Source organism: Diuraphis noxia, unplaced genomic scaffold (assembly GCF_037042655.1).
Source record: "Diuraphis noxia isolate RWA-SAM2 unplaced genomic scaffold, SU_Dnox_SAM2 contig0001, whole genome shotgun sequence".
In the NCBI taxonomy this organism is placed as follows: domain Eukaryota; kingdom Metazoa; phylum Arthropoda; class Insecta; order Hemiptera; family Aphididae; genus Diuraphis; species Diuraphis noxia.
The window spans coordinates 73,964,744-73,991,471 of record NW_028301711.1 but is presented as its reverse complement, the minus strand read 5'-3'; the positions used below and the strand labels follow the sequence as shown (position 1 = coordinate 73,991,471).

The following is a 26,728-nucleotide window of genomic DNA, read 5'->3' as shown; positions in this document are numbered from 1 at the left end:
ATTATTTTATTTGTGCACAAACCTCCTTGGAGATTCGTAAAACTGGGTAGAAGTTCAGATGTTTCAAGAAACCATACTAGGCATTTGTTAACCATTTTTTCCAAATGTTTACTTAGTGTGCTTATGAGGGAGCTTGGTCTGTAACTGGATAAGTTGAATTTATTTTTATTGGGTTTGGGAATCGGGATGATTATTGCATTTCACCATGATCCGGGTAGAAACCTGCTTCCCAGATTAAATTTTATATTTAAAGAAGTTAATTTATGCCATTGCTAGGAAGGTTTTTGTTAATAGAGTATGGGATATCGTCTTGTCCAGGTATTTTGCTGTTGCAGTTTGATCTAGCATCCAACATTTCAGAGGTGCTGAAAGACATGTTTAAGAAATTTGAGTGGGGATGAGATTCTAGCTCTGGTACGTTTGTGGTACCTATTCTTTTTAAAATTGTCTTTTAAGGTGGCGAATTCGGGGTGATATTTTTTAGTTTAGTTCTGAAAAACGTGTTAAAATTTCAAAAATAAAATTACTAAAAAAAGATAAATTAAGAAGTTAATAAAGAATAATTAAAGAAGATTTAAGCGTAACATTGTACTTAGATTTATTATTGGTTGAAGTGGTCCAGTATTTATGTTTCCTAAATCAAATTCTTTTTTGCTGAAGTCTGTTTCAACGTTTTCAATAGGCAAATTATCAGAATTATCTCTTACAACAGTATTTGATGCACACGCAACATAAAAATTTAAATCAGTAATTTTAGGACTAGGATTATCCACAGAAAATTTGTCATCATCTTGTTCATTGACAAGTTCTTTTGTACCTTATGCGTTATTGACGCTTTTTAATTTATTTTTAAAATTGAATATACCTACTAAACATTTTGATTTAATGATTTTAAAAAAGAAAAAACAAGTTACGACTTTTAAGCACAATTAATCATACAGTATAATTATTATCATTGTATGATAATTCACTAGCTGCTATTAATTTATCATTTCAAATTTCCCATACAATAAAACAAAATAATATTACACAACAGTGTTTTCATTTCTATTTTTAAAACCAAACTTTGGTGATATAGAAATGAAACGAGGAATAATAATTATTGGACGATCAACTGATGGGTTGTTAGGTTAGATTTAGCGATTCGGCGGTAGCATTCTTTTCATTGCACGGCGCCGAGCATCATCTGTTTTCGATAATCAGCAACAGCCAGTAGTTAGTGTAACAAAATATATGGTTGTAATATTAGTATATTCCATTTTATGTTAATTTTAAAGCATAAGACTATTAGCCTTAGATTAAAGAAAACTAACCTAACCTAGGGAGTAGGGGGACTGAAACACTAATCCCTTTAGTCCCCCCTCATTTTACGCCCATTAAAATCTTAAAATTTAAGCTACAATATAGTTTCCTTAAAATAAAAATTATAGTTTATGCTTTTTTATTTAATGTAAATAATATTTGATGTAAAATTATACATTTATACATTTTAGAATACTGGTGACAATAATAATGTTAAAAGAAAAAATGAGCGTTAATATAAAACTGGAAAATAGTTAAATGGTTTTCAGAGTAAATTTTAAGGTGAATCACTTAAATCTATTAAAAATCAATAATAATTGACGTATAGATAATAAAATTTAAAAAACTCTTAACATTATTCTAAAACGTTATCTGCTTTTTCTTCTTTAGCAACAACAAATAACTTTTGGGTGGTGAACGTCACATGCTCTGAAAATGAATGAAATTATTAAAATGGTAATAAAGTTAGTCAAAAGTGGTTATAATTATTATAAACTTTATAACTTACTTAATGAATTTTGAAACCACTCAGGCTTAGTTTTCCAAACTACACATATATAGTAAACTGGAATGCCTAACAAGGTGATGCCAACTCCCATGCCAACTTCAAAAGATCTTACGTAACATGGCAACGCGATCAAAAATAATGATACTATTACATATGTGATTGGGATCCAAAGAGAAACCTTTAGTTATTAACACAAGTAACATATAATTTAGATTGTAATGTGTGTCTTTTAATTCTATTATCGTACCTTGATTGGCCTGTTAATGTTTGGACGTTTCCATCGATTCCACAATACTAATGACACTGATAACATTGTGAAGAATGCCTCCACAATACTCGAATATGTTATAAGTTTGTTGACATCAGTTGTAAAAAGCATAAGTAATGATAATATGTTCTGAAACAATAATAGGTTATAAATTTATAATTATTAGACATCCCCCATTAATAATAATTATGATGTTTATCTTACCAAAAACACTAGAGATGGGATTGGTGTGTATCTCTTTACATTGATGTATGACAGAAACATTGGGAAGTGACCGTGTCGCGCTGCGACACAACACAATCTGAAGAATTATAAAATGCACAAATTAAACAACTAATTAATAATGTTAGCAAATCACTAAATGTGTCCCTAATTGGACGAGTGATTTTCTTTTATAACTTATGAACTAGCTAAGACTTTAGTTAATATTATGTTTTCTGCAAATGAGGCATTAACATTTTTTTGTTAGAAAATAACTGTAAGTACTATTAGCCATATTGTTTGATGTTTGTTAAGTAGTTATTGTTACGTTAAAATTTAACTTGCTCAATGTAGTATTGTTATGTTGAAATTTAACATGCTCAAAGTTGTTCAAACTTCAGAATTATGGTAGGAAAAAAATTTCCAAGTTTTAATATCTGAACTTGTTAGTCTCTAATCATGGAAAACACGTAGTAATCATAACCTACCTAGACGAAGTCATGATGTTAACGCACAGACCACCAAATGCCGATAGGGAAACCATCAGCGGCATGATCCATTTAAATTTACCCATTGCCAAGTGACCAAATGTCTAAACAAAAACATATTATTATTATTATTTTGTATTAATCTATAACTGCATACTGGCACACTACATATTGCATGGTTAATGATTTGTCATAAAGTTTATTTACATAATTTGATAAAATACTAAAAGCATAGCTGGAACAATTAAATGGGCTAAACATACTTTTTAAAATTTTTAATTAATTCAAATCTATTATAATTTTAAATTTCTAAACTTTATGAAAATCTACATTTATAAATATCAGCTATTTAAACTATTGTTATTTTTTGATATCATACATATATTAAATAATAGTTTAGACTAGATGATTGAAGTAACAAGCATTCAAGTAGAGAAAACGTTGAATGAATGCAACGTTCTTAACAATCATTAGCATCTTCTCACTTATCTTCAAAGACATTTATTAATTAAGATAAATATCTACTTATTTTGAACATAGATAATATTGAAATATTTATTATTATATACGAGTTTTGATTACCTATTGATTTTTCCATTTCAATATTAATTATTAATTTTTACGGGCATTAGACATTTAAAATGAATGTTAATATTATTTTTAGTAAGTACATGGTTATGAGAACAGAAGTTGTGAAACTTGTTACGTACCTATAAAATATGTATAAGTGTACTAAGTGTAGCTATGACTAAAACTAATAAGCCATTAATATCAAAAGCATGCAGCGAAGGTCAATACCTAATAGGATCGGGGGAATAAGATATAACATTTATTAAATTATTTAAGTTTTTTCACACGTCTCTTCTCAGAACCTAACCCATGTGAAAGGATACGAAACGGTCAGCATATTAAGTTGAATCACGAGACCGAATTTCGACATGTACCTAATAGGAAAGTCGCCACCAATACAACCACCTCTCCTAAGGACCAAACCATATAATATATAAGAGAGACGAGAAAAAGAGCTCGTCAGACGGTTTTAAAATGTAAGAAATACGACGATTAATGGATTATATTTAAAAGAAATTTTTTAAAAATATTGATTAGAACAAAAGTTATTTCATTTGTCAGAATGTCTGAGTTGTATTTTATTGGAAAATGTAATACATATTACTATATTAGGCATATTATAAATGAAAAATTAAATTATATCGTTGTGATAGCACTTACGACGGCAATCGCTTTAGTCGTGACCATGTCGTACGGCGTCAGAACGGCTAGGTATGCAACGTTGGCCAACACGTAGATAATGGTGACCAATGGCATGGAAATGTAAATGGCCCTGGGTAGGTTCCTATAAAAACAAAATCAACAGATCAACGTTATGTAGGTAATACCACTTCTATTCAGACAGATATCGCGATAAAATGCAAACCACGTGTTGTGTCGTAGTCAGTAGACAAAAATAAAAGATGGATTACGATAATGTCTCACTCACACGTAAGGGTTCCTTAGCTCTCCGGTCATGAAATTCAAATAGTTCCTGAAAATTAAAAAATATATATATCGATTATCAATGGGTCCATTGTTCCACGTAAAAATAGTAAAAACCCTAACCATCCTGAGTACGAAAATATTCCGGAATAAACGGACACAGCAAGTCTTCCGGGATCTGTGACCGATCCTTGCCAAGGGTTTATGAACTTGGAAAATCCGTCTGCACATAAATCACGGAATAAAACATCACTATCATAATTTTTGTTCAAACATTTATTATGGCATAATTCAATTCATACAAGCGTACAACTACGAGGGTTTGGGTTAAATTCCCACTTAAATTATTTTCACTACATAAGTACGTGAAAATGTATTTTAGATTTTAATACAATAAAATACATTATAAAATATGCTGAATGTGTATAATTTTTAAATATAACCTCTCCTCCTACATACACATAATATTAAATTCTTTGTTCGTCACTGAACATAACATAGGTAAGTACGTACATGTATATAGAATATAGATGTACTGAAGTTTCTGGAGCTGATACAAATCATGATGTGGAGGGATGTAGGAGGAGCTTTCATATTCATTTTTTTGAAAATTGATCGCGTTCATTTCCAGTTTACTAAAAATAAACCCGTTTTATCACATCGCTGTTAATAGCCGTTTTTAACCTTAATATGAAAAATAATTTTAATTACATCGAGTCAATGAAATGCAATGTGTAAAATCATAATAAGTATTACCTACATCTTGTACTAATCAAATAATTAATATTGGTAATTTTCAAAATTCATTGTAAATAATAAATATGTAAGTATAATTGCTTTAGATGTCAATTATGCAAATAAAAATTTTAACTGTTTAATGCTGATAGACTATAGATGCGAACCTAAACGTATACAGGGTGATTCATATAAGTATTAAGTGGGTACACTAATTATCTCGAAAAGTATCAACTTTTTAATTTTTTTTTTTAAGCTTCTAGGCTTATGTTTTTCTTAAATCAGATGATATTTTATTTTTAGATTTTGAGCAGAGCGATGAATGTATTGATTTTACCATGATGTGTGTTTTTTTTTGTGTCTGTCATCACGTTTTGGGGCAGTAAAAATGCTTCGATTTTTGACTTCAGTACCTCGTTCGACCAGAAAGTGAATCTAGTTGGTACTTTGGATGGCCAAAAGTAAAAAAATCTTAATACTTTTCTAAATAATCGAGAAAAACAAACTAAAAATTAAGGGGAAAACGGGAAATTTTACGCACACTCATTTTTGAGATTTTGGTTTTTGATGTAACTTTAAAACGAATGACCATAGATACATGAAATTTTCACCGAATGTTTATATAACTATATAAGTATATTCTATCCACCATGCAATTTTCAAAAAATCTCGACTTAAGTTGAACTATTCATAGGCGTTTGAAATTTTCGATCATTATTAGTTTTTTTTAAATTAATGTCGATAACAATTTATTTGTTAGGCAGAAAAGCTTGAAAATTTAATACAAGGCTATTAACATATTGTTACAATAGCAGTTGAAAAATAAAATAAATTCATAGTCACAATTTTTTTTTATAAGCATTCAAAGTTTGAATTTTGACAAAATACGTAAAAATCACGAAAATTCACAAATTACTTTTAAGCTAGAAATTCATAAAAAATTTTCTTTTTAAATCTAAGATTTCAAAATTTAATACAAGATTCCTTACAAGTTTTCAATCTTTATCACAAATAAAAATTCAACCGGAAATTCAAATTAAATTTTTATGAGCATTTGAAATTTAAATTTTTACAACATTGGATTTTCACTTTTAGCGATTTCCATATTTTGGCGTAACTCTAAACCAAATGACCACAGATACTTGAAATTTTCACTGAATGTTTTTATAGGCATTTTATATATTTGATAAAATTTTCAAAATATTTAAATTTGTTTTGAGCTGTTTACTGACATTTTAATTTTTCAACTTTTTTGGTTTTTTTTTCTATAAATATCGATAAAAATTTATTTGTTCGGGAGAAAAACTTGAAAATTTAATACAAGGCTTCTAACACATTTTAACAATAGCAGTTCAAAAATATTAAAAATACATAGGCACGTATTTTTTTATAAGCATTTAAAGTTCAAATTTTGACTAAATACGTAAAAATTACGGCAATGTTCAAATTATCTTAGATAGAAATTCATAAATGTTTTTCTTTTTAATTCTAAGATTTGAAAATTTAACACAAGGCTCCTAACATATTTTTACAATAGTATTTGAAAAATAAAAGAATTACATAGTCACAATTTTTTTTTACAAGGATTCAAAGTTTGAATTTTGACAAACATACGTAAAAATCACGAAAATTCATAAATTATTTTATGCTAGAAATTCATAAAAAATTTTATTTTAAATCTAAGATTTGATTTTTCATAATCTATAATATATCCTAGACAGATAAACCGTCTTCGCTCAGAATCGTTTTTCGTATACAATGATATAATATCATTGGATTCAAATTTAATTCCATCCATTACAGTGAGCCACTTGTAACCTACTGTACAGCAGAGTCGGTGTTTCCGAATTGCGGACAAAAACCGTAAAAACATATGAGTTGCGGACGAAATCTAAAAAGGTAACATACGAATTGCGGACACAAATATAAGATACTAATTGCGGACAAATTACCTATTATTATTTTTAAGTCATCCTAATATATATCAATTGATCGAGGCCCTAAATGAAGTATAGACTAGTAGCTATAAGAAAATGAATTGTTCTACAGTGCGAAATTTAAAACGAGCAAAAATAACTGTTGAAAAAGAGGCATTTATTAGCAATCCAATTTTGCAATATTCACGTGATGAAATCAGTTCAGTAGAATATCATATATTATACAGGCTGTTTCAAAAAAATTTTTACCAAAAGATTTAAAGATCTATAAATACTATGACGATAATCTATAAGTATTTTATAAACAATTTTTGTTACAAAATTAAAACATTAAATAATTTAACAACATTTTAATAATAACGATTGCTCTTTTACAAGACACAAATATTTTTAACCCCATCACCTACCAACTTTTTGGTAGCTTGTCCTAAGTCCTGACTTTAAATTATTTCCCATCCACCCAGTGTCACCCATCACCCACCAAAAATAGCTGAGAGGCGGTCGCCTCTCGATTACCCCCATCGCCACGCCACTAAATCCAGCTACATAAATTATAACTTCTTTTAAAAAATAACTAAAAGAATAATCACTATGACTCACAATATATTCATGATCCATTAAAAATAAATTTATATTTTGTAAATTTTCTTCCACTATAATTTTATCTGAATTTATATTTTAAATTATTATTTAATACTGTGACTGGATCCAGTGGATCCGAACTAGAATAGAATATAAATGTCTAGACAATTAACAAGCGGTACCTTTTACGTTTTACAAGAATGTAGGGGAAAAAAGCCATGGGAAAAAAGTCAAATCACAATAATTAAATATATAACAATTAAAATTAAAGTAGGTATTAAATTAGGTACTATTTAAAAAATGTTTACACATTATTGGTCATATCGTAGGTATGTATAATATATTTATATACATATATATATATAATTATTAATAAACAGCCAGGTTATATGTTATTATTTATTATTCATAGAAATAAATATATTTTAGATTCTAAACAGCAATGAATGTATTGATTTTATTAAACAAAAAATTTAAATTAAAAATATACATTTATTTATTTATTTCAAGATGTTGTACTTTGTACCTGATTAATTGAATGTTTTATAACACCTATTAAATGCTAATTTGACTATAAAAGCTACTTTTTAATAACCTTGGCTATCGTATTAGATCTCTTCCATTGTCTTCTTTACATGACAATTGACAGTATTATATCATTACGACGCATATTATACCTATTATTAGTAATTATAGGCATAATAAGTAGGCGATACCTTTATCATTATTTATAATTACCTATTTATGACCATGATATTATTAGATAATGCATTGATTAAAATATATGATATTAATTTATTAATGATAATATTAAAGAAAAACCAACCAGTAGTGATAAACTGATATTAAAGTTCAAATAATTGTAAACCATGTGATCAGCTGCAAAACACTTATTAATTATTACTTAAATAGTTAAATATTAAATTATTTAAATGTATAATGTAATCAGTAATTAAACTAATTATTGTATGTTTTATACGTTATATCATTAAGTATACTGACAGTTTAAATTTCATAAATAACATAATATACTTAACGTACCTAATAGTTTTTGAATAATTAAATTTGTCGAAAAAATTCCATTGATGACATTTGTGATCCGTGTATATTATTAAGCGTGGAGTAAATTTTATAATACCTACCACTTTGAAAGCACACATTTTGTCAGTAAGGTAAGTTTTTTTTTAAATAAATAAAATGTATAAGTAGAAAAATAAATTTGATTAATACATTAATTTGTGCATGCATTATTATGCATTATTACATGTTATCTGTTTAATTAAATTTTATTTTCAGTTTGATCAGTTTTGTTCATTCAGTTACACCACCAAATGTTATTCAATGTTTGATGACACAAAAGTTGTTTTATTCTAAAAATTAATAGCTGACACACCATAGCAGAAACCTTATACAACCTCAAGTATTCTTACCCCTATTATTACTTATTACCATCTACTTGGACCAGTGGCGGATTTAGCGTCAGGAAAAGTAGGCAGTTGCCTAGGGCGTCAAATTTTTAGGGGCGGCAATTTTAGGCCAATATTTTATTGAAAATATACTCTAGTATATTTATACTCTAATATAATTTCTTCATTATTTTATAATACTAATACATAACAATAAACGTCCAAGTAAATAATCGAACGACTGCCAGAACATATATTATCTATTATCTAAATACTAACCATAGATTACATATTTCGTTATTTTGTTTTTTTACTAAGTCGTAATTGGGCGGCAAAAAAAAATTTTCTCTAGAGGCGGCAATTGTGTAAATCCATCTCTGACTTGGACACATCAAGATGGAAGATGGCTGCCTATCTATTTATACCTACCTACAATATACTTAAAAACATAATGTTCTCTGTTCAGAAGTACTTTTAATTAGCATATATTCAAATTTTGAATTCTGGCATAGTAATAATTATTAAGAACTAAGATTATCCATATTTACTATATACAATTATACTTGCCAGATGGCTTGAGAGATAAATAATGAAATTATATAATTTCCTAACGCCCATTAAATTTGCAAATGAGAACGATGACAAATAAAAATATTGTTTCCAATATAGAATTTTGATAATTGAAGATACTACAAAATTAATTAATTATGTAAACATATTTTTTACTGTTAAATTATTTGGTTATATTTATCCTTTTTCATTAGATATTCAATTACTCAAGTTAATTTCAAAGAAGTTAAATAAAAAATTAAACCTGACATAGGTATTCCAGAAGAAAACTGATCCCAATAATATTGTAATCTAAAAATATGTTAAATGAACATTTTAGATGCTAATGTATTTATGTAATTTAAAAAAATATAATACAATTAAGTTAAATTAGCTAACAACATCAAATCAATAATTATAAATGTGTGGTAAATTATACGTTTCTTTAAAAACTAAAACTAAAATCATAGATTTTTCACCTACTTTATTATAATATTAGGTAGGTATGTCTAAATCCTAATATTTTAGTATCATAGGAATATTTTTATTTTAAACTATATTAGTGTATTTAGTGTTTTGCAATTGAATAGTTCCTTCTGTTTAATTGGTGTTGTTAGCTATTTAGGTATTACCTATTATATCTAAGTTAAAATATTATTAGTCCCACTTTTAAATTTGGTATTTGTTTAGTATGTGACCTATGACCTACTGTATAGGCCATAGGGTATTTGTATGCGTGACCTACAGGACCGATAATTAATTATATAATTAGGTTATTTTATTATTACAGATTAGGGATTATATTCAATATTAGTATAAAAAAAATTCATAAAATTAAATTATGTTTGGCAATACACTTTTTGTATTTCACTTAATAATTTAAAAAAAATTTTATCTTGCCTGTTGAGAGATCGGCACCATGACGTGGCAACATTTCAGCTGATGTTCCATGCATTTTTCGTAGGATTTTAGTTTTTAATACTCTCCATGAACATCCAATTGCTTGCGTGTGAGCTCCAGTAGTCAACTAAATTTTTTTAATGGTGTACTGTTCTATGATCATAGCCTATATTTTTTAAACAAGAATATGCTCTTCATTGATCTGACATTATAATAGAACCAGGTAATATTTCTTTTTCGATAATCGGAATTAAAGTTTCTCTATCATGTTTTTCTACAACAAAAAATCTTCGTTTCAAATTATCTCTGATTTTGCTACATAATCCGAATACCCATGGTCCTTCTAGTCTACGACCATAATTTCTCATCAGTTGATGTAGGTGAATTAACTAGGTTAATTTGATTTTTTTGATCACTGTCAGAATTGAAGTCTGTCAAGTTCTCTTGTACTTGTTCATGACGCAGATCACCTAGCAGCAGTCTTCCTCGGTTATACTTTCTTCTCCCTCTCAATAACGATTCATCAATTTGTACCACTATATTTTGACCTCCCATATTTTCACGTTTTTCAAATAATGAACAACTAATGTCTCAACACAAATTAAACCAATCAACAATGGTTGCGTTTGAATGACCCATCAAATCAAAAACAGTTTTGATGGGTAAATCTTGTGACCAATAATAAATAAGTTCTAGTATTTGGCCCAAACTGAGATTAGAATTGCATTGTGCATTAAGATCAGTATATGTAAAAAAATCCATTTGTTGATCGAATTGATTTATATGTCTGACATCCTTTTGTGATACATCGTATGGTGCTGATTTCTCGTATTTCACCAGTAACCAATCTTTTTTTCCTCATGTACATCTTTTTTCCACCATTGCAATTATGGCATAAATTAGTCTCGTTATTTTGAGGTAATAGTTTATTCTTTTGTAAAAATTCTAAGAAGAATAAGAAATAATCATATACATTTCGATTACCAACATTTTAAAGTTTTAAACACGCGATATCGGATTAACGACAGAACACGTACTGCTCGTACTAACAATATTGTTGATAATGTTAGAGTGGCAAAATATCTATTGTTAAAAACCAGTAAATATATAATATAATATAATTATAAATATAAGCAAATATAGGTTGTCCATACCCATAATATAGATAATCGTCTTGGTAGGTCACATACTAAACGAATAACATAAATTTTACTGTATTTTTTTTTTAGTTAGGGGTTAAGTTGAGTTTGTTTCAATTTTTTGAATACATGTTATGATCTTAACTCATATTTTGCACTTTTGCATTACAAATTTACTAAATTCCGTATTATATTTACAATATTACAAACCACTTAAATAATTTCAAATTGTTTAAAAGGGAAAGACAATGAAAAGCTAAATATTTCAAATTTAAATTTATATATAATGTTTTATTTTAAGATTATTTTATCTATATAATTATGAATATCGTTAAAAACAATAAGGTAATATGTAAGCAAACAACTTACCTATTTCAATATATCATGACTAAAATGTTATATTACTTTTATTATGAATCACTATAAAAGGCATTTGTATAGCAGGTGATCTACCAATTTACTAGAAATGATCCAACACAGGATTTAGATATGTAAATATACATTGTACAATGTACATATTAGGTATAAAATATATTTCACCATTTATTATTATGATATTTTTTTTAGGATCGTCAAATCAAATAAGAATTCAATTAAAAATACACAGTTTACTGTCATTGACTATTGCAGCGATATAAAAACTCTATTTCTATTATTTATCAAAATTAGGCGTACCTACATTATAGCAACATTATTATAATACATTATTGGCTTAAATTAAGTAGTATGTAATAAGTAATATCTATAATAATTAATAGGTATATAATAAAGGAGTAGAAGTGAAATTGATTGACTTTATTACTACTACTATAAAAGAAATGCACAGGTAACTGTGGTCAAGTATTTATAAAATTTGATAGAGCATCTGCTAGACAAATGATCTTTAAAATTTTATCATGATTTAAAAGCTCAGGACTATGATAAATCTATTCCAATTTAAATCATACAGTAAAATCAAAATATTCGTAATGCAAAAGTGCAAAATATTCGTAAAGATTATAACATGTATTCAAAAAATTGAAACAAACTCAACTTAACTTCTAACTAAAAAAAATACAGTAAAATTTAAAAGTGGTACTAATAATATTTTAACTAAGATTTAGTTGGTACCTAAATATCTAACAACACCAATCAAACAGAAGAGTTTATTCAGTTGCAAAACACTAAATACAATACAGTTTAAAATAAAAATATTCCTATGATACCTAAATATTAGGATTTAGACATGCCTACCTAATAATGTGACAAAGTAGTTATTTAAGTAAAATATATTATAATAAAAGAAAAAACATTATATTTTTAAGTTTATTGTAGGTATAAATAGATAGGCAGCCATCTGCCATCTTGATGTGTCCAAATAGATGTTAATAAGTAATAATAGAGGTAAGAATACATGATGTTGTATTAGGTTTGCGCTATGGTGTCAGCTATTAATTTTTAGAATAAAACTTTTGTGTCATCAAACATTGAATAACATTTGGTGGTGTAACTAAATGAACAAAACTAATCAAACTGAAAATAAAATTTAATTAAAAACTGATAATATGTAATAATGTATAATAATGCATGCACAAATTAATGCACAACATTACAGTTAGCTCAAAACTAATATGAAATAGTTTTAAAAAAATAAAATAAACCTTTTATAAGGTAAATCATAAAAATAAGACATATCAGTTATATGTATGTATGACTACTATAAAAGTTAAAGTAAAATTTAAAATAAATATTGTATTGAAAATATAATGTTAAATTGTGAGAATAATATTTTCAATATCACCTCATGTTATATGAATTTAATTACATTTTTAGACTTCTATTAGTTGTATCATGAGGTGTATAAAATAATTTCTTAGGTAGCTTTGTGTGCGTCTCTGAAGAGATTTTACAAATGAGTAATGAGCCCCTTCAATTTGTCATAAACTATCTGAAATTAATGTCAGCATACGCCTGTATTATATTATGTTATTAAAAAAAATTGCATCATTTACTATGTAATTATGGATTAGTCTCTTATTAAATTTTATAACTATTAAGTATATTGTATACATTTATATATTGTTTGAACCACAAGATAAATATAAAAATTATTGCATTCAAATTTTATTATAGACTATTTTATAAGACCTCAAACACAACAATTTATTTATATAAGATTTTGGTGTTCATTATACCTAGCCTATTTCTTTTAGTATGTATATATTGTATATGTATATTGTACAATAGCCAATAGGTTATATAATATAATAATTTATATAATAACCTATGTATTGATTTTTATTATATTTTTTTGTTATTCAATGTTTTTACTGTGAATACTTATGTGTGAATATGTATAGGTATCACAATAGTAGGTTAAACAATCCTTGTTTATTAATGGTCTTGGAGTCTTGGGATTCCGATTTAATTGTTAATCAAATAATATCACTACATTAATTTTATATTAGTTTTTGTACAGTAAAAAAAAGTTATAAGATTTTCAAATCGTGTTATTGTGTAATATGATTTTAGATAGGTAATTAATTTAACATCTTGCCTAGTAATATTTTTGTTTTAAACCTACTCCACCATCATTCACTTTTCAAATGAAATATTTTAAATTCATTTATTTAAAAAAAAAATTTACACTAAAATACCTACTATTATTTAAGATATATTTGTTTGTAGAATAGTAAAAATAAAAATAATAAAATCATTTTCTGGCCGCTTTATATAAACGGTTAGTTGACGGTTATAATACGGTCATGTTCTTTTTACGTTAAAATTCACTATACCTCATTGGTAATTAGTGATTACTGATTAGTTTATAGTAAACTATTATTCCATTATTTTATACTGACTTGAGTATAGGTAAACTACGCCGCACACGATAATCAACACCAGAGCGAAAATCTTAGTGAACATGAACACGTTTTGAACTTTGGTGGTAGCCTTGACGTTCCAGCAGTTAATGAATGTTATGAAACCTAAATTTGTATACATTGATGACGAATTTCAAATGTTATGATTAAGTTCAATGTGGAGTTGGCGTTGATAGCATTGCAACGTCTATACTTACAAATCACGGCGGCAGCCAGGAGTCTAACCGCCTGTTCCGGATTGTCGCATTCCGCAAAGAACGGCTTGATGACGTAGTTGGAAAACGTAAGTCCCATGATGGCGTTAGTTGTCGGTCTGCATAATGCAATCAAATAAATTTAAGACGACATTAATGGATTGGTGAAAAATCGTTAACAACCCAGGCGGATAAATCCTGACTGGAAGTATTTGCGGTATGCTCGTAACTAGTGGTTTTTAAATAATACCATGATTCGGTAATTATCGATGTTACCAAAAATACCATATGAATTTATTTAACTTTTGATTTATAATATAATCACAATAATTATTATAAACATAATTTTTAAAATAAATTTAAGCATTATTTTCCTAGGTTGAAACTCTTTAAAGTTCGTCAAAATACGCGCGAATTACCGAGGTAACCAATTCGGTTGTACCTAATATAACACATTGTTTAACCGGAAATCAATTGGCATAAACTTAACAAAATACATTTTTTACAACAAACAACAAACAGGAACCAATTGGGCCAAATGGAAACCAACTAGGTTACTCTCGCGGGACGAGAAAACAAGTCACGTCAGATGAGTACCGGCCGTCGGTGATCTCCCTCTTGTACACAAACCGTCGCAGCGACAATTATCCGTTTTGAACACCGGACGAAACTTTTTTTTTCTTGTTACCAAAAGAACCCTACTTTGTTACAATAAAATACACCTCGTGACCACGTCATCCGATTTAGCAATTACAGTAAAAACCAATTACTAGTTTCTATCTTTATTTTTAAATTATTATTTTCAAATTTAATTTTAACCTTCAATATTTTTTTATACTTGATACAGCATTAGGTTATTAGCTTACATTAAAGTAAATATTAGCTACATTTAAATAAATAGTACATATCAATAAGTTTTAGAAATTCGACGATTTTATTGATGTTGTCTTTAATCAGGCTAAGGGATTCAGAAAGGTTTTGTAAATTTGTATGCCTTTCTGGTCAAAAATCACATTAATAGTATTTTTAATAATTATTTTAAATATTTGATAATGTTTCATTGTTTCATAGTAATTTTAAATGATCAACTATTTTTGCAACATTTATGCATTAATAACACGTTCCTTTTGGTTGTATTAAGATGGTTCAACGATGTACCAATGTCATCCAATGAGATGTGTGCTAAATTGCACAAAACAAAGAATGAGAAACAGTTCACTCCTCTTATAGGTATTTTTTTTCATATTTTTAAATATTTGTGAGGTAACAAAATAGAATAAAAAATTGAATTTTAAATCAATGTCAAGAACAATTTAGTTGGCAGAGTGGGATGAAAAATTAATTTATATTTATTATAATTCTAACCATTTCCCCCCATCTACAGACCACAATAAAATAAAGCATTGCACAATTTCACCCTTATATTATTATTGGTCAACTTTCATTTTGTCGAGACCAAAGGGGTTATAAATTAATTTGATAAATAGAGTTGTATTAAAACACAACTCAATAATGGGGGTTATTTTAAGAGGATTTCAATAGAGTTCGAGATTAAGTACTAAAAATTCGTGATAGTAAGAATCTACTGTATATGTCCTATGCATACCTAACAATACGACAAAGTCAATACCAAGTAATAAGTGCTAGTGTATCGCATGAATATTTAAATTTAATATACGTACACAAACACGAGCATGGCGTCCCACAAATAGAGGAACGCTGGTAGAGGTCCGTATCCTTCAAATAGATACGTATAGTCGCCGCCTGACCGCGGTATGGACGTACCCAATTCGGCATAACATAGCGCGCCGATCATTGACAGCATGCCGCACATAAGCCACACAACCAAGCTGACACCAACCGATCCAGCCTCGTTCATCACTCCTGATGGCGATATGAATATACCTATATATATCAAACATTCACACACACACATAAATATCAAAAAAGTTCCACAGCAATTGGGTCAAACACTCAAACGTAATATTTTATGAAATATTTTTGTCTAAGATTTCCCCAAATTTGCTACTGTATAATTACGTTTGTTATAATATGCTCATAATAAACATTATAGTATATTACGTATTTAAATCTTAAACATAAAATCAGTTAACTGCAGTAAAAATTGTTGAAATTCTTTTTTTTTTCTAAATAAATGTTCGATTTCCTGGTGATTGGAAAACAATTCTCAAAGCATCAACTTAGTATTTAAAATAAATGGCACTAGGTATAATAATATAATTCTATATAATAAAATATTAAGACTTACATTTTTTGCCTAAATTACCTTCTTCTTTCTAAATAAGTACAAAAAAGACTGACTCGTTTTTCGCCCAAAGTGATATCATAAACAAACAAAAATAAAATATAACAACTACTGTATTTGGATAAGTGCAAAACATATAAAAAAATTATAATATAGCTACCTAGTAATACAATTTTAAAAAAGGCGGGTAAGTCGTGGATGTCGCTCTGCTGTACAGTAGGTTACAAGTGGGTTACTGTAATGGACGGAATTAAATTTGAATCCAATGATATTATATCATTGTATACAAAAAACGATTCTGAGCGAAGTCGGTTTATCTATCTAGGATATATTATAGATTATTAAAAATTTTCAAATCTTAGATTTAAAAAGAATATTTTTTAATAATTTCTAGTTTAAATTAATTTGCGAACTTTCGTGATTTTTACATAATATGTTGTTAAAATTCAAACTTTAAATGCCTGTGAAAAAAAATTGTGCCAATATAATATATATTTCTTTTATATTTCACCTGCTATTGTAAAAATAAGTTAGAAGCCTTATATAAAATTTAAAATTCTTAGATATAAAAGGAATATTTTATATGAATTTCTAGCTTAAAATAATTTGCGAAATTTCGTGATTTTTACGTATGTTGTCAATATTTAAATTTAAATGCTTATAAAAAAAGATTGTGACTATGTATTTCTTTTATTTTTCAACTGCTATTGTAAAAATATGTTAGTAGCCTTGTATTAAATTTTCAAATCTTAGAATTCAAAAGAAATTTTTTTATGAATTTCTATCTAAGATAATTTGAACATTTCCGTAATTTTTACGTATTAAGTCAATATTTGAACTTCAAATGCTAATAAAAAAAAATCATACCTATATATTTTTAATAATTTTCAACTGCTATTGCAACAATATTTTGGAAGCCTTATATTACATTTTGAAGCATTTTGACCCAATCACTAAAATTGTATTGACATTAATAGAAAAAAAAACTAAAAAAGTTGAAAATTAAAATGTCAATAAACAGCTCAAAACTAATCAAAATATTTTGAAAATTTTATCTAATATAGAATATGCCTTTAAAAACATTCAGTGAAGATTTCAAGTATCTGCGGTCATTTGTTTTAGAGTTAGCTACATCAAAATATGAAAATCGCTAAATGAGAAATCTAGTGAAAATCCAATGTTGTAGAAATTTAAATTTCAAACGCTCATAAAACTTAATTTGACTTTCTGGTGGGTATTTTTCTTATGATAAAGGTTGACAAACTTTTAAAAATCTTGTATTAAATTTTAAAATCTTATATTTAAAAAAAAATTGTTTATGAATTTCTAGCTTTTAAAATAATGTGAATTTTCGCGATTTCACGTATTTTGCCAAAATCAAAACTTTTAATACCTACTTACCTATGAAAAAATTGTGACCATGAATTTCAACTGCTATTGTAACAATATATGTTTGGAGCCTTGTATTAAATTTTCAAGCTTTTCTACCCAACAAATATATTTTTAGTGATATTAATTTTAAAAAGGCGGGTTAGTCATGGATGTCGCTCTGCAGTTGTACAGTAGGTTACAAGTGGCTTACTGTAATGGATGGAATTCAATTTGAATCCAATGATTTATATCATTGTATACGAAAAACGATTCTGAGCGAAGACGGTTTATCTGTCTAGGATATATTATAGATTATTAAAAATTTTCAAATCTTAGGTTTAAAAAGAAACATTTTTAATAATTTCTAGTTTAAAATAATTTATGAATTTTCGTGATTTTTACGTATGTTTGTCAAAATTCAAACTTTGAATCCTTGTAAAAAAAAATTGTGACTATGTATTTCTTTTATTTTGCAACTGCTATTGTAAAAATATGTTAGGAGCCTTGATATAAACATTCAGAGAAATTTTCAAGTATCTGCGGTCATTTTATTTTAGACTTTTAGAGTTACACCAAAATAAGAAAATCACTAAATGTGAAATCCAGTGGAAATCAATGTTGTAAAAATTTAAATTTCAAATGCTAATAAAAATTTAATTTGAATTTCCGGTGGACATTTTGTTTGTGATAAAGATTGACAAATTTGTAAGGAATCTTGTATTAAATTTTTAAATCTGAGATTTAAAAAGAAAATTTTTTATGAATTTCTAGCTTAAAACAATTTGCAAATTTTTGTGATTTTTACGTATTTTGTCAAAATTCAAACTTTGAATGTTTATAAAAAAAAAAATTGGGACTATGAATTTATTTTATTTTTCAACAGCTATTGTAACAATATGTTAGGAGCCTTGTTTAAATTGTCAAGCTTTTCTGCCTAACAAATAAATTTTTATCGATATTAATTTTTAAAAAACTAATAATGATTGAAAATTTCAAATGCCTATGAATAGTTCAACTTAAGTCGAGATTTTTTGAAAATTGCATGGTGGATAGACTATACTTATATAAACATTCGGTGAAAATTTCATGTATCTATGGTCATTCGTTTTAAAGTTACATCAAAAACCAAAATCGATTTTGTCGAAAAATGAGTGTGCGTAACTTTTCCCGTTTTTCCCTTAATTTTTAGTTTGTTTTTTTCGATTATTTAGAAAAGTATTACTTTTTTTACTGTTTTACTTATTTACTTTTGACCCCCAAATGTATCAACTAGATTCACTTTCTGATCGAACGAGGTACTGAAGTCAAAAATCGAAGCATTTTTACTGCCCCAAAACGTGATGACAGACACAAAAAAAAAAAAAACACACATCATGGTAAAATCAATACATATGTATAAAAATGTATAAATGTATAAAAATAATAATAGATTGGTAGTAATAATATTCTGAGTTAGTATAAGACAAATTAGTGTTCGTTTATGTAAATCACTGAAAAAATTATATATAAGATAATTATAATGTTATATTTCATAAAATAACTAGTTCTGACTGATTTATAATCTTCTAGTTATTTCAATAGTAATTCAATCGGACAATATAAATTATTTAAATTATAAAGTATAATTAATATACAATAATACAAAGTATATTGAAGATTTTTGTCTAGTTTTACTAACTATAACGGTGATATAAATATCTTTTCTCTCAATATTCATAGTACCTATATTTGCGAACATTGTTGAATTAGTTTTAATGCTAAATTCAAATGATTCTAATTTTGAAATAATATTTTTTTCTGAAATAATGCTTTTATACTATAACTTTAATTCTGATCTGAAAATATCATACTGTAACTCAATTAAAAAAATATAAGTAATGACGTAACCATTTTATTAAAAATACCTTTAAAATAAAAAATATTTCACATAAGATAATAATTGATTAAAACTCTATTCATATCTCCCTTGATATAGATAATAAACCTGTTCATATTATAGGCATATACAGATCCCCTAATAATGATATTGATAACTTTTTAGATAGGTTAAATAAACTTAATATTTAAAATAATTATCTAAGACATTTAGATGATTATAATATATGTTATGTTATCGCTGTCGATCTGTATATAAATAAAATTGACACAAATTTATCTAATGATTATTTTAATATAATGGCAAATCATAATTTTATGTTTTGCATAAATAATTATACTCGTGTAACAAATATTACAAAATCTTGCATTGATTATATATTCACTAAAAACAGAGATAGAAATTACAAGCTCATTTATAGTAGAATGAAAAAATTATTGATCACGAAATTATAATCCAAAAAAATCATCAATTATTAAATACTAGTAATACTACCAATACACATAATATTAAGAATTGTCAGAAGAATAATAGATTAAATATAAAACTAATAAATGATACCTAACATTAATAAAGTAGATTGGTCTACCTTCTTAAATATGGATAGTATTGATGATGAGATAATATGTAGATATGAATGCTTCCTGCACAAAATAGACGAAATAATACAACACTTTTCAAATAATACAGCAATTACATCAACAAATAAATGTAATAAACTTAAAACTTGAATAACCAAATTATTAATGATCTCAAATCAACAATAAACATAAAATGTTCAAAAAAATATATTATTAAGCCCATTTAATATTAATTTAAAAAATAAATATAGAAATCAACTTACTATTTTAATAAATAATCGTAAAGAAAAAAAATGCACAATTAAAACCTTTTAAAAAATATAAATAATATAATTCCAACAAATTTGCCAACTTACTAATGAGATTGTAGGTAGGTAAATCTATAGATAAAAATATAACTAATAATAAATGAAACCAAACAAAATTGAAAATGATCATACTCTACTAAAAGATAGTATAAATATTACTAGTGAATTTAATAATTATTTTATTATTGTAGGTGATTGTATTGAAAATAATATACTAAAAAGTAATTTTAAAAAAGAAAACTGGGATAAACTATAAATTCTAAATTTCCTATAAAAAATTCTTTTTTTTTAACTCCCATTACCCTTGAAGAGATATTATTCAAATATATAAAAAAAATTAAAGACCACTCTACGTTCATTGAATTATGGAATTACTACCTTTATACTTTAAAATACTGCTTATAATTTATCTGTGTCTTCGGGTATATATCCATCCGACTTTAAAAAATATATGGTTACTCCTATTCATAAACTATTGTGTAATAACTCTTATCCAATTCATGAAAAGTGTATTAAACATAGAATTATAACATTTCTAGATAATAAATCATTCATCTCTAAAAAATAAAAAACATTTGGCTTTCTTAAAAGAAAATCTACAAGAGATACTCACTTTTTTCTTAATAAACATATATACATGAGCATCTAGATCAGAATAACAAAGTTATGGATAAATTTCTAAATTTTAAAAAAGTATTTGATTTTTTAGAGAGCCATCAATTATAACTTAAGAAATTAAATTATGCTGGTATTCGAAGTATTGCAAATAATCTAATTAGTGTATATCTAAGTGATAGATATCAATCAGTAAAAATTAATGATAATCTTAGTTAATCCCTGTTAGTCAAACAATGTGTTCTACTGGGAACAGTCTTGGGTCCGATATTCTTTATTCTATATATATGGTTTACTTAATATTAATACTAAAGCAGAAATAATGTGTTTTGCTAATATCACAATTATTCTTATACATAATAAAAATATAGAAAATCTAAACACTATACAGCAACAGTATTTTTAATATGGCTAAATCATGGTTAAATAAATTACTTGAATTAAATCTAAATAAAACTAAACACATTATTTTTATCTAGGTACTATACAAAATATTGATATCCAAAACAATTTGAAAATCTGTGATCACTCCATATTATGCTTAGTAAATATTAATCTACACTGTACGTGTGTATGTACTAAAAATGTTAACTGTATAAGATAAACATGACTATATATTACATTGACTCACGTTTAAAATGGGATGATCACATAAAGCATTTATTTTTATTAATCCGTAAATTTTTCTATATTTTCCTAATCTTTGAATCTGTATGTTTTGATAAAATACAATTAAGAGTAGTATATATTTCACTGGTTCAAATATTATTACTTGTGTTGAGAATTGAGGTTGCGCTTAATATTTTTACTTAACAAAACTAAAAGTAATTATAAATAAATAAATAAAATTATATTCAAGGAATTAAATATTTTAATTTTGAAAAGCTATTTGAAAAATGTTATAATACTTATATTTAAACATAGAAATATTATACTAACAAGTAACAATAATGTAAACACCAGATTTAGGGAAAATGTAAATATAATTATGTCTAGATATCTTAGAACTTTTGATTTCAAAAGCTAGTTAAATACTGCTATTATTCTTTGTAAATATTTAAAAATCAATATTAATCTATTTAAAAATTATTATAATTCTAAGTACACCATATCTAAACTATTCTAATTCCAAATGCCCAAATCATTATATAGTAATATTATCTTATTAAATAATCAAAAACTGTTATATTTATTTTATTATTAATTCTATTATCACCTTATTTATAAATATAAATATATTTCCCCCATCCTATGTTCTAACATTGTAATTAAAATTTTCTTTTATCTATTCTGTTTGATTTTAGTCTGCTTATAGTCATAGGCGCAACTAGATCTCTAAAACGAGGGGTGCTAAATCTGTGAACACATCACAGGGCCATGGGGGGCCAAAGCCCCCAACACCCCCTATACATAGACCAACTTTAATTGATACATCAAAACTTTAAAAAATATATTTAGACTTTTTAAAAAAATAAAAAAATGAACAGCATTTATACTACTTTTTTTACTACAATATCAGAAACATATTAAAATATTTTAATTTCATAATCCTGTTAAACAAATAATAATTTATACATTTGAAATCAGTATAATTTTTCTGGGTTTCATGCAATATTTATTCAAAATAGTTTCGGTGTTTATCTGATTGATCTTTGTTGAATATTGAAAAAGATTTATTTTTCAATATTCAACAAAGATAAATAACAAATTATATTATACGACCAAACAGTTATACATTTTTTCTGGAAATTTCCTATCATTTAAAAACATTAAATTCATAATATTAGGTATATAATAATAATTACGATTGAAAACATTTTTGCACCCTCCTAGTTGCGCCACTGCTTATAGTGTGTATATAATATTAAATGTTTATAATAATTAATGATATACTAGGTACTTAAGGAACTCATCACCTTCAATACAAGCTTAGCTTATAGAAGGTGAGCAAACGATCATATATTTGTATTCAATAACCTATTGTAAATTGTTTGATTGCAAATAAATAAAAATTATATTTCACATTATAATATACAATATTATGTCTTTTTCAAGTCATAACACAGATATTTCACTATTCTTTGGGGGAAATTGATAAAATGGTTTTTTTTTATATACCTACAATAGAATAACAGTTTTAAAATTATATATTCACTAGTAGGCATGGCCGTAAGGGTGGGGGGTCCAGGAGTCCGGACCCCTCCCCCCCCCCAATTTTTTTTTTTTAAATTAGAAATATTTTAGCGGAGAATATAGTTTATTAACTATAAATTGTATTAAATAATAATTTTATATTTTCGTGAAAACAGTAATTTAAAATAAGATAAAATTCATTCATAACATTCAACCATTCCATAAATAAATCACTTCTAATATTAATAACACGATGGCTTATCCTATTAGATTCTGAACAAAGTAAGTAATGTATTGATTTTACAATAATAATGTATGTTTTTTTGTGTGTGTCTGTTATCACATTTTGGAATAGAAATAATTATACATTTTAATAATGCTAGATACACTGCTCTAATTATATATTTTATTCTTAACTCTTCTATTTTCTAATTATTAAATCAAACATAAAACTAAAATCATTACTGAAAGAATACATGGAAATCAAATAATAACATTTACAATATTCTAATTTATAATTATGGCTATATTGGTATAGTAGCGGATAAGATATAACTAAGATGAATAATATATAAATATATATACTAACCATTGAGGCTGAAAAATAATCGCCTAAGTTGTTAGCGCATTATTTGTTTTCTTTCTCTGGAATCATTTTTTAAAAATATTTTTGAGTAAAATCACCCATTACAAAAACCTTAGAGAATAATATTTTTGAAGGTATAACATATAAATTTTTTTCTAAATATTGTCTAAAACCAATTTAAACATCATTTTAAATAATAATTTTTTTTTTTTTTTTGAAATTCAAATACAAATTCTAATAATAATAAAATATTAAACCGTCATACCTTCAAAAATATTATCCTCTATAATTAGGTATAATAAATAAATAGGTGATTTTAGTCTAAAGTTAATACTACTGTCATAAAACTGTAAAAAATGATTTCAAGTGAAAGCAATTTATCTATGTTGTGCATGTATTTGAGGTATTTGAGGGAGAAAATAAACATTACACTGATACTCTCAAATTATCCTAAAAGTATAAAATTATAATATGCAATAATTTTAAAGGATTATAATAAGTAACTAATATTTCTATGTATTTTTTTTTTTAGGTAGATTATTTTTAAATTGAAACATTTTTCTTGGAAAAGTAATAAGTATAATTGTGCATTTTTGATAATAATTAGTTACATTAAATAAAATTATTATGTTAAATGAATTCATTAAAAAAATATAGACATAATATAGAATTCATATAGAATAGATACTGAAGATAAACAAAACCTTTGAATTATAATCAAAAATAATTTAAACAAAATACAAATGGTTTTAAGCATATTTAAATTAACTATAATTTTTTTTTTTTTTATTTGCTAACATTTGAAGCATGTTCAATTATTTTTATTTTATTAAATAATAGTTTAACAATTTTAGTAATAAGTACTTAGGTAATTGTTTTATATTAAATAAATAAATAAGCATTGAACATTATGGACAAATATTTACTAACCTGATCCAAATATGATACCCAAAATGATGGCAACACCTTCTAAGAGACCAAGTTGTTTTTTGAGCCTGACTCTATCTCCCTTTTTTCGGGAAATTGAGTTAGTGATTTCGACATTTTTTGATTTTTCTATATTCATTTTCTAAAGCAAAAATAAAAAATAAAAAATTTATTATTATTTCAAATAAATAAAAATATATTTTCCATATAATTTACTAGACAAAAGAACAAGTCAATGCAAGTGTTTAAATGGTTATAAGATGTAAAGTAGGTATACACATTATGCAAATGTGAGGCAAGACTAAGAATACTAATAAACTGACACAGTATTATAGCTGGACATAAATAGTAATATATAAAATCAATGGTCCTATAGGTAGATAGTATAAAAGCCATTATCCTCCTTTTATTAAAAAAATAATAATATATGTAATTAAATGGTATGAAGATTGCTGATACGTTTTATTATATTACATTATTACTAGTTCATTACCTATCTTTTAACATTAAGAAATCTTCAAACAACCCCGATTATATCTTAACAATATAAATATTGAAAACAAACGAATTAAATATTTCAATCCAATGCGGTAGCTGGAGCACGTCAAGTTGATAAGGTTTAAGTAATCATCTAACAGAGTGTTACGTTAAATCTTGTGAAACAGTGTTCATGGGAAATTTTAATTTATAAGTTTATTACGTTTTCAGCTTATGGCACAGTGGCTAGAACCCAGTGTTGTACCTAAGCTTAATATCAGTCAGCAACAAAACAATAATTACGATAGCTACAAACGAAAATGTTTTGTTCGATGTACAAAAATATATACATATTATAATTATATAGTAATATAGAGTATAGTCAACTGAATGGCGCACAAGTCGTTCATCAGCTCATCGCAACCGCAAGTGTTCAAACACAGTTATGTTTCTAAACGGAACTCTATATTACCACACGAATACACGCAATTATTACATCAGCTAGTGTGCCACGAAAATGCACATATTTCACTACCGTCTACCTAATATAGGACCCTAATCAAACTAACTACCCAAAATTTCAACACCTTACAATGCAGTGAAACTAAAGAATGCCTACTAATAACAAAAACAATAAGGTCGGGACTATTCGTAAGAGGCCGAGGACGTCTCTGACCGTTGGCCGCAACACACCCAGAAAAATAAATATGAAAACATTTTACAGGCATTTATTATTTTTTTAAATTCAAATTCAAATATTCTCTTTAATAAATCATTCTCTCTTATGAATTGTAATGAATAATAACGAACAATTTTGCTATCAGTACCAAGTTTGAAGACATTATTACTATTATTAATTATTTAATTATAAAATAAATTATAACTACATGACGACGAATATAATGTCGTACTTAAACACTTACCAGTCACGAAATGATTTTTTATATTTTCATAACAATATAACTTAAACAGAACTGTAGTAGGTTGTTGTGGTGCAATGACGATAATGAGTCCGACTTCGAAC

General features: G+C 26.2%; 1 protein-coding gene and 1 pseudogene across 1 annotated transcript; both read right to left on the bottom strand.

Annotated features, from left to right (window-relative positions):
• Window positions 1-1,505: 1,505 nt before the first annotated feature.
• LOC107167642 (Y+L amino acid transporter 2-like) lies at window positions 1,506-26,728 on the bottom strand. Its single transcript, XM_015516789.2, has 13 exons — window positions 26,628-26,728; window positions 25,231-25,369; window positions 16,247-16,469; window positions 14,568-14,683; window positions 14,350-14,475; window positions 4,385-4,484; window positions 4,266-4,310; window positions 3,998-4,121; window positions 2,768-2,871; window positions 2,283-2,379; window positions 2,058-2,207; window positions 1,811-1,988; window positions 1,506-1,731 (listed from the first exon to the last, which is right to left on the bottom strand). The coding sequence occupies exons 2-13, from the start codon at window positions 25,364-25,366 to the stop codon at window positions 1,658-1,660; spliced, it is 1,473 nt and encodes a 490-aa protein (XP_015372275.2). The 5' UTR covers window positions 25,367-25,369; window positions 26,628-26,728; the 3' UTR covers window positions 1,506-1,657.
• Window positions 10,310-11,360, bottom strand: LOC149061647 (uncharacterized; annotated as a pseudogene).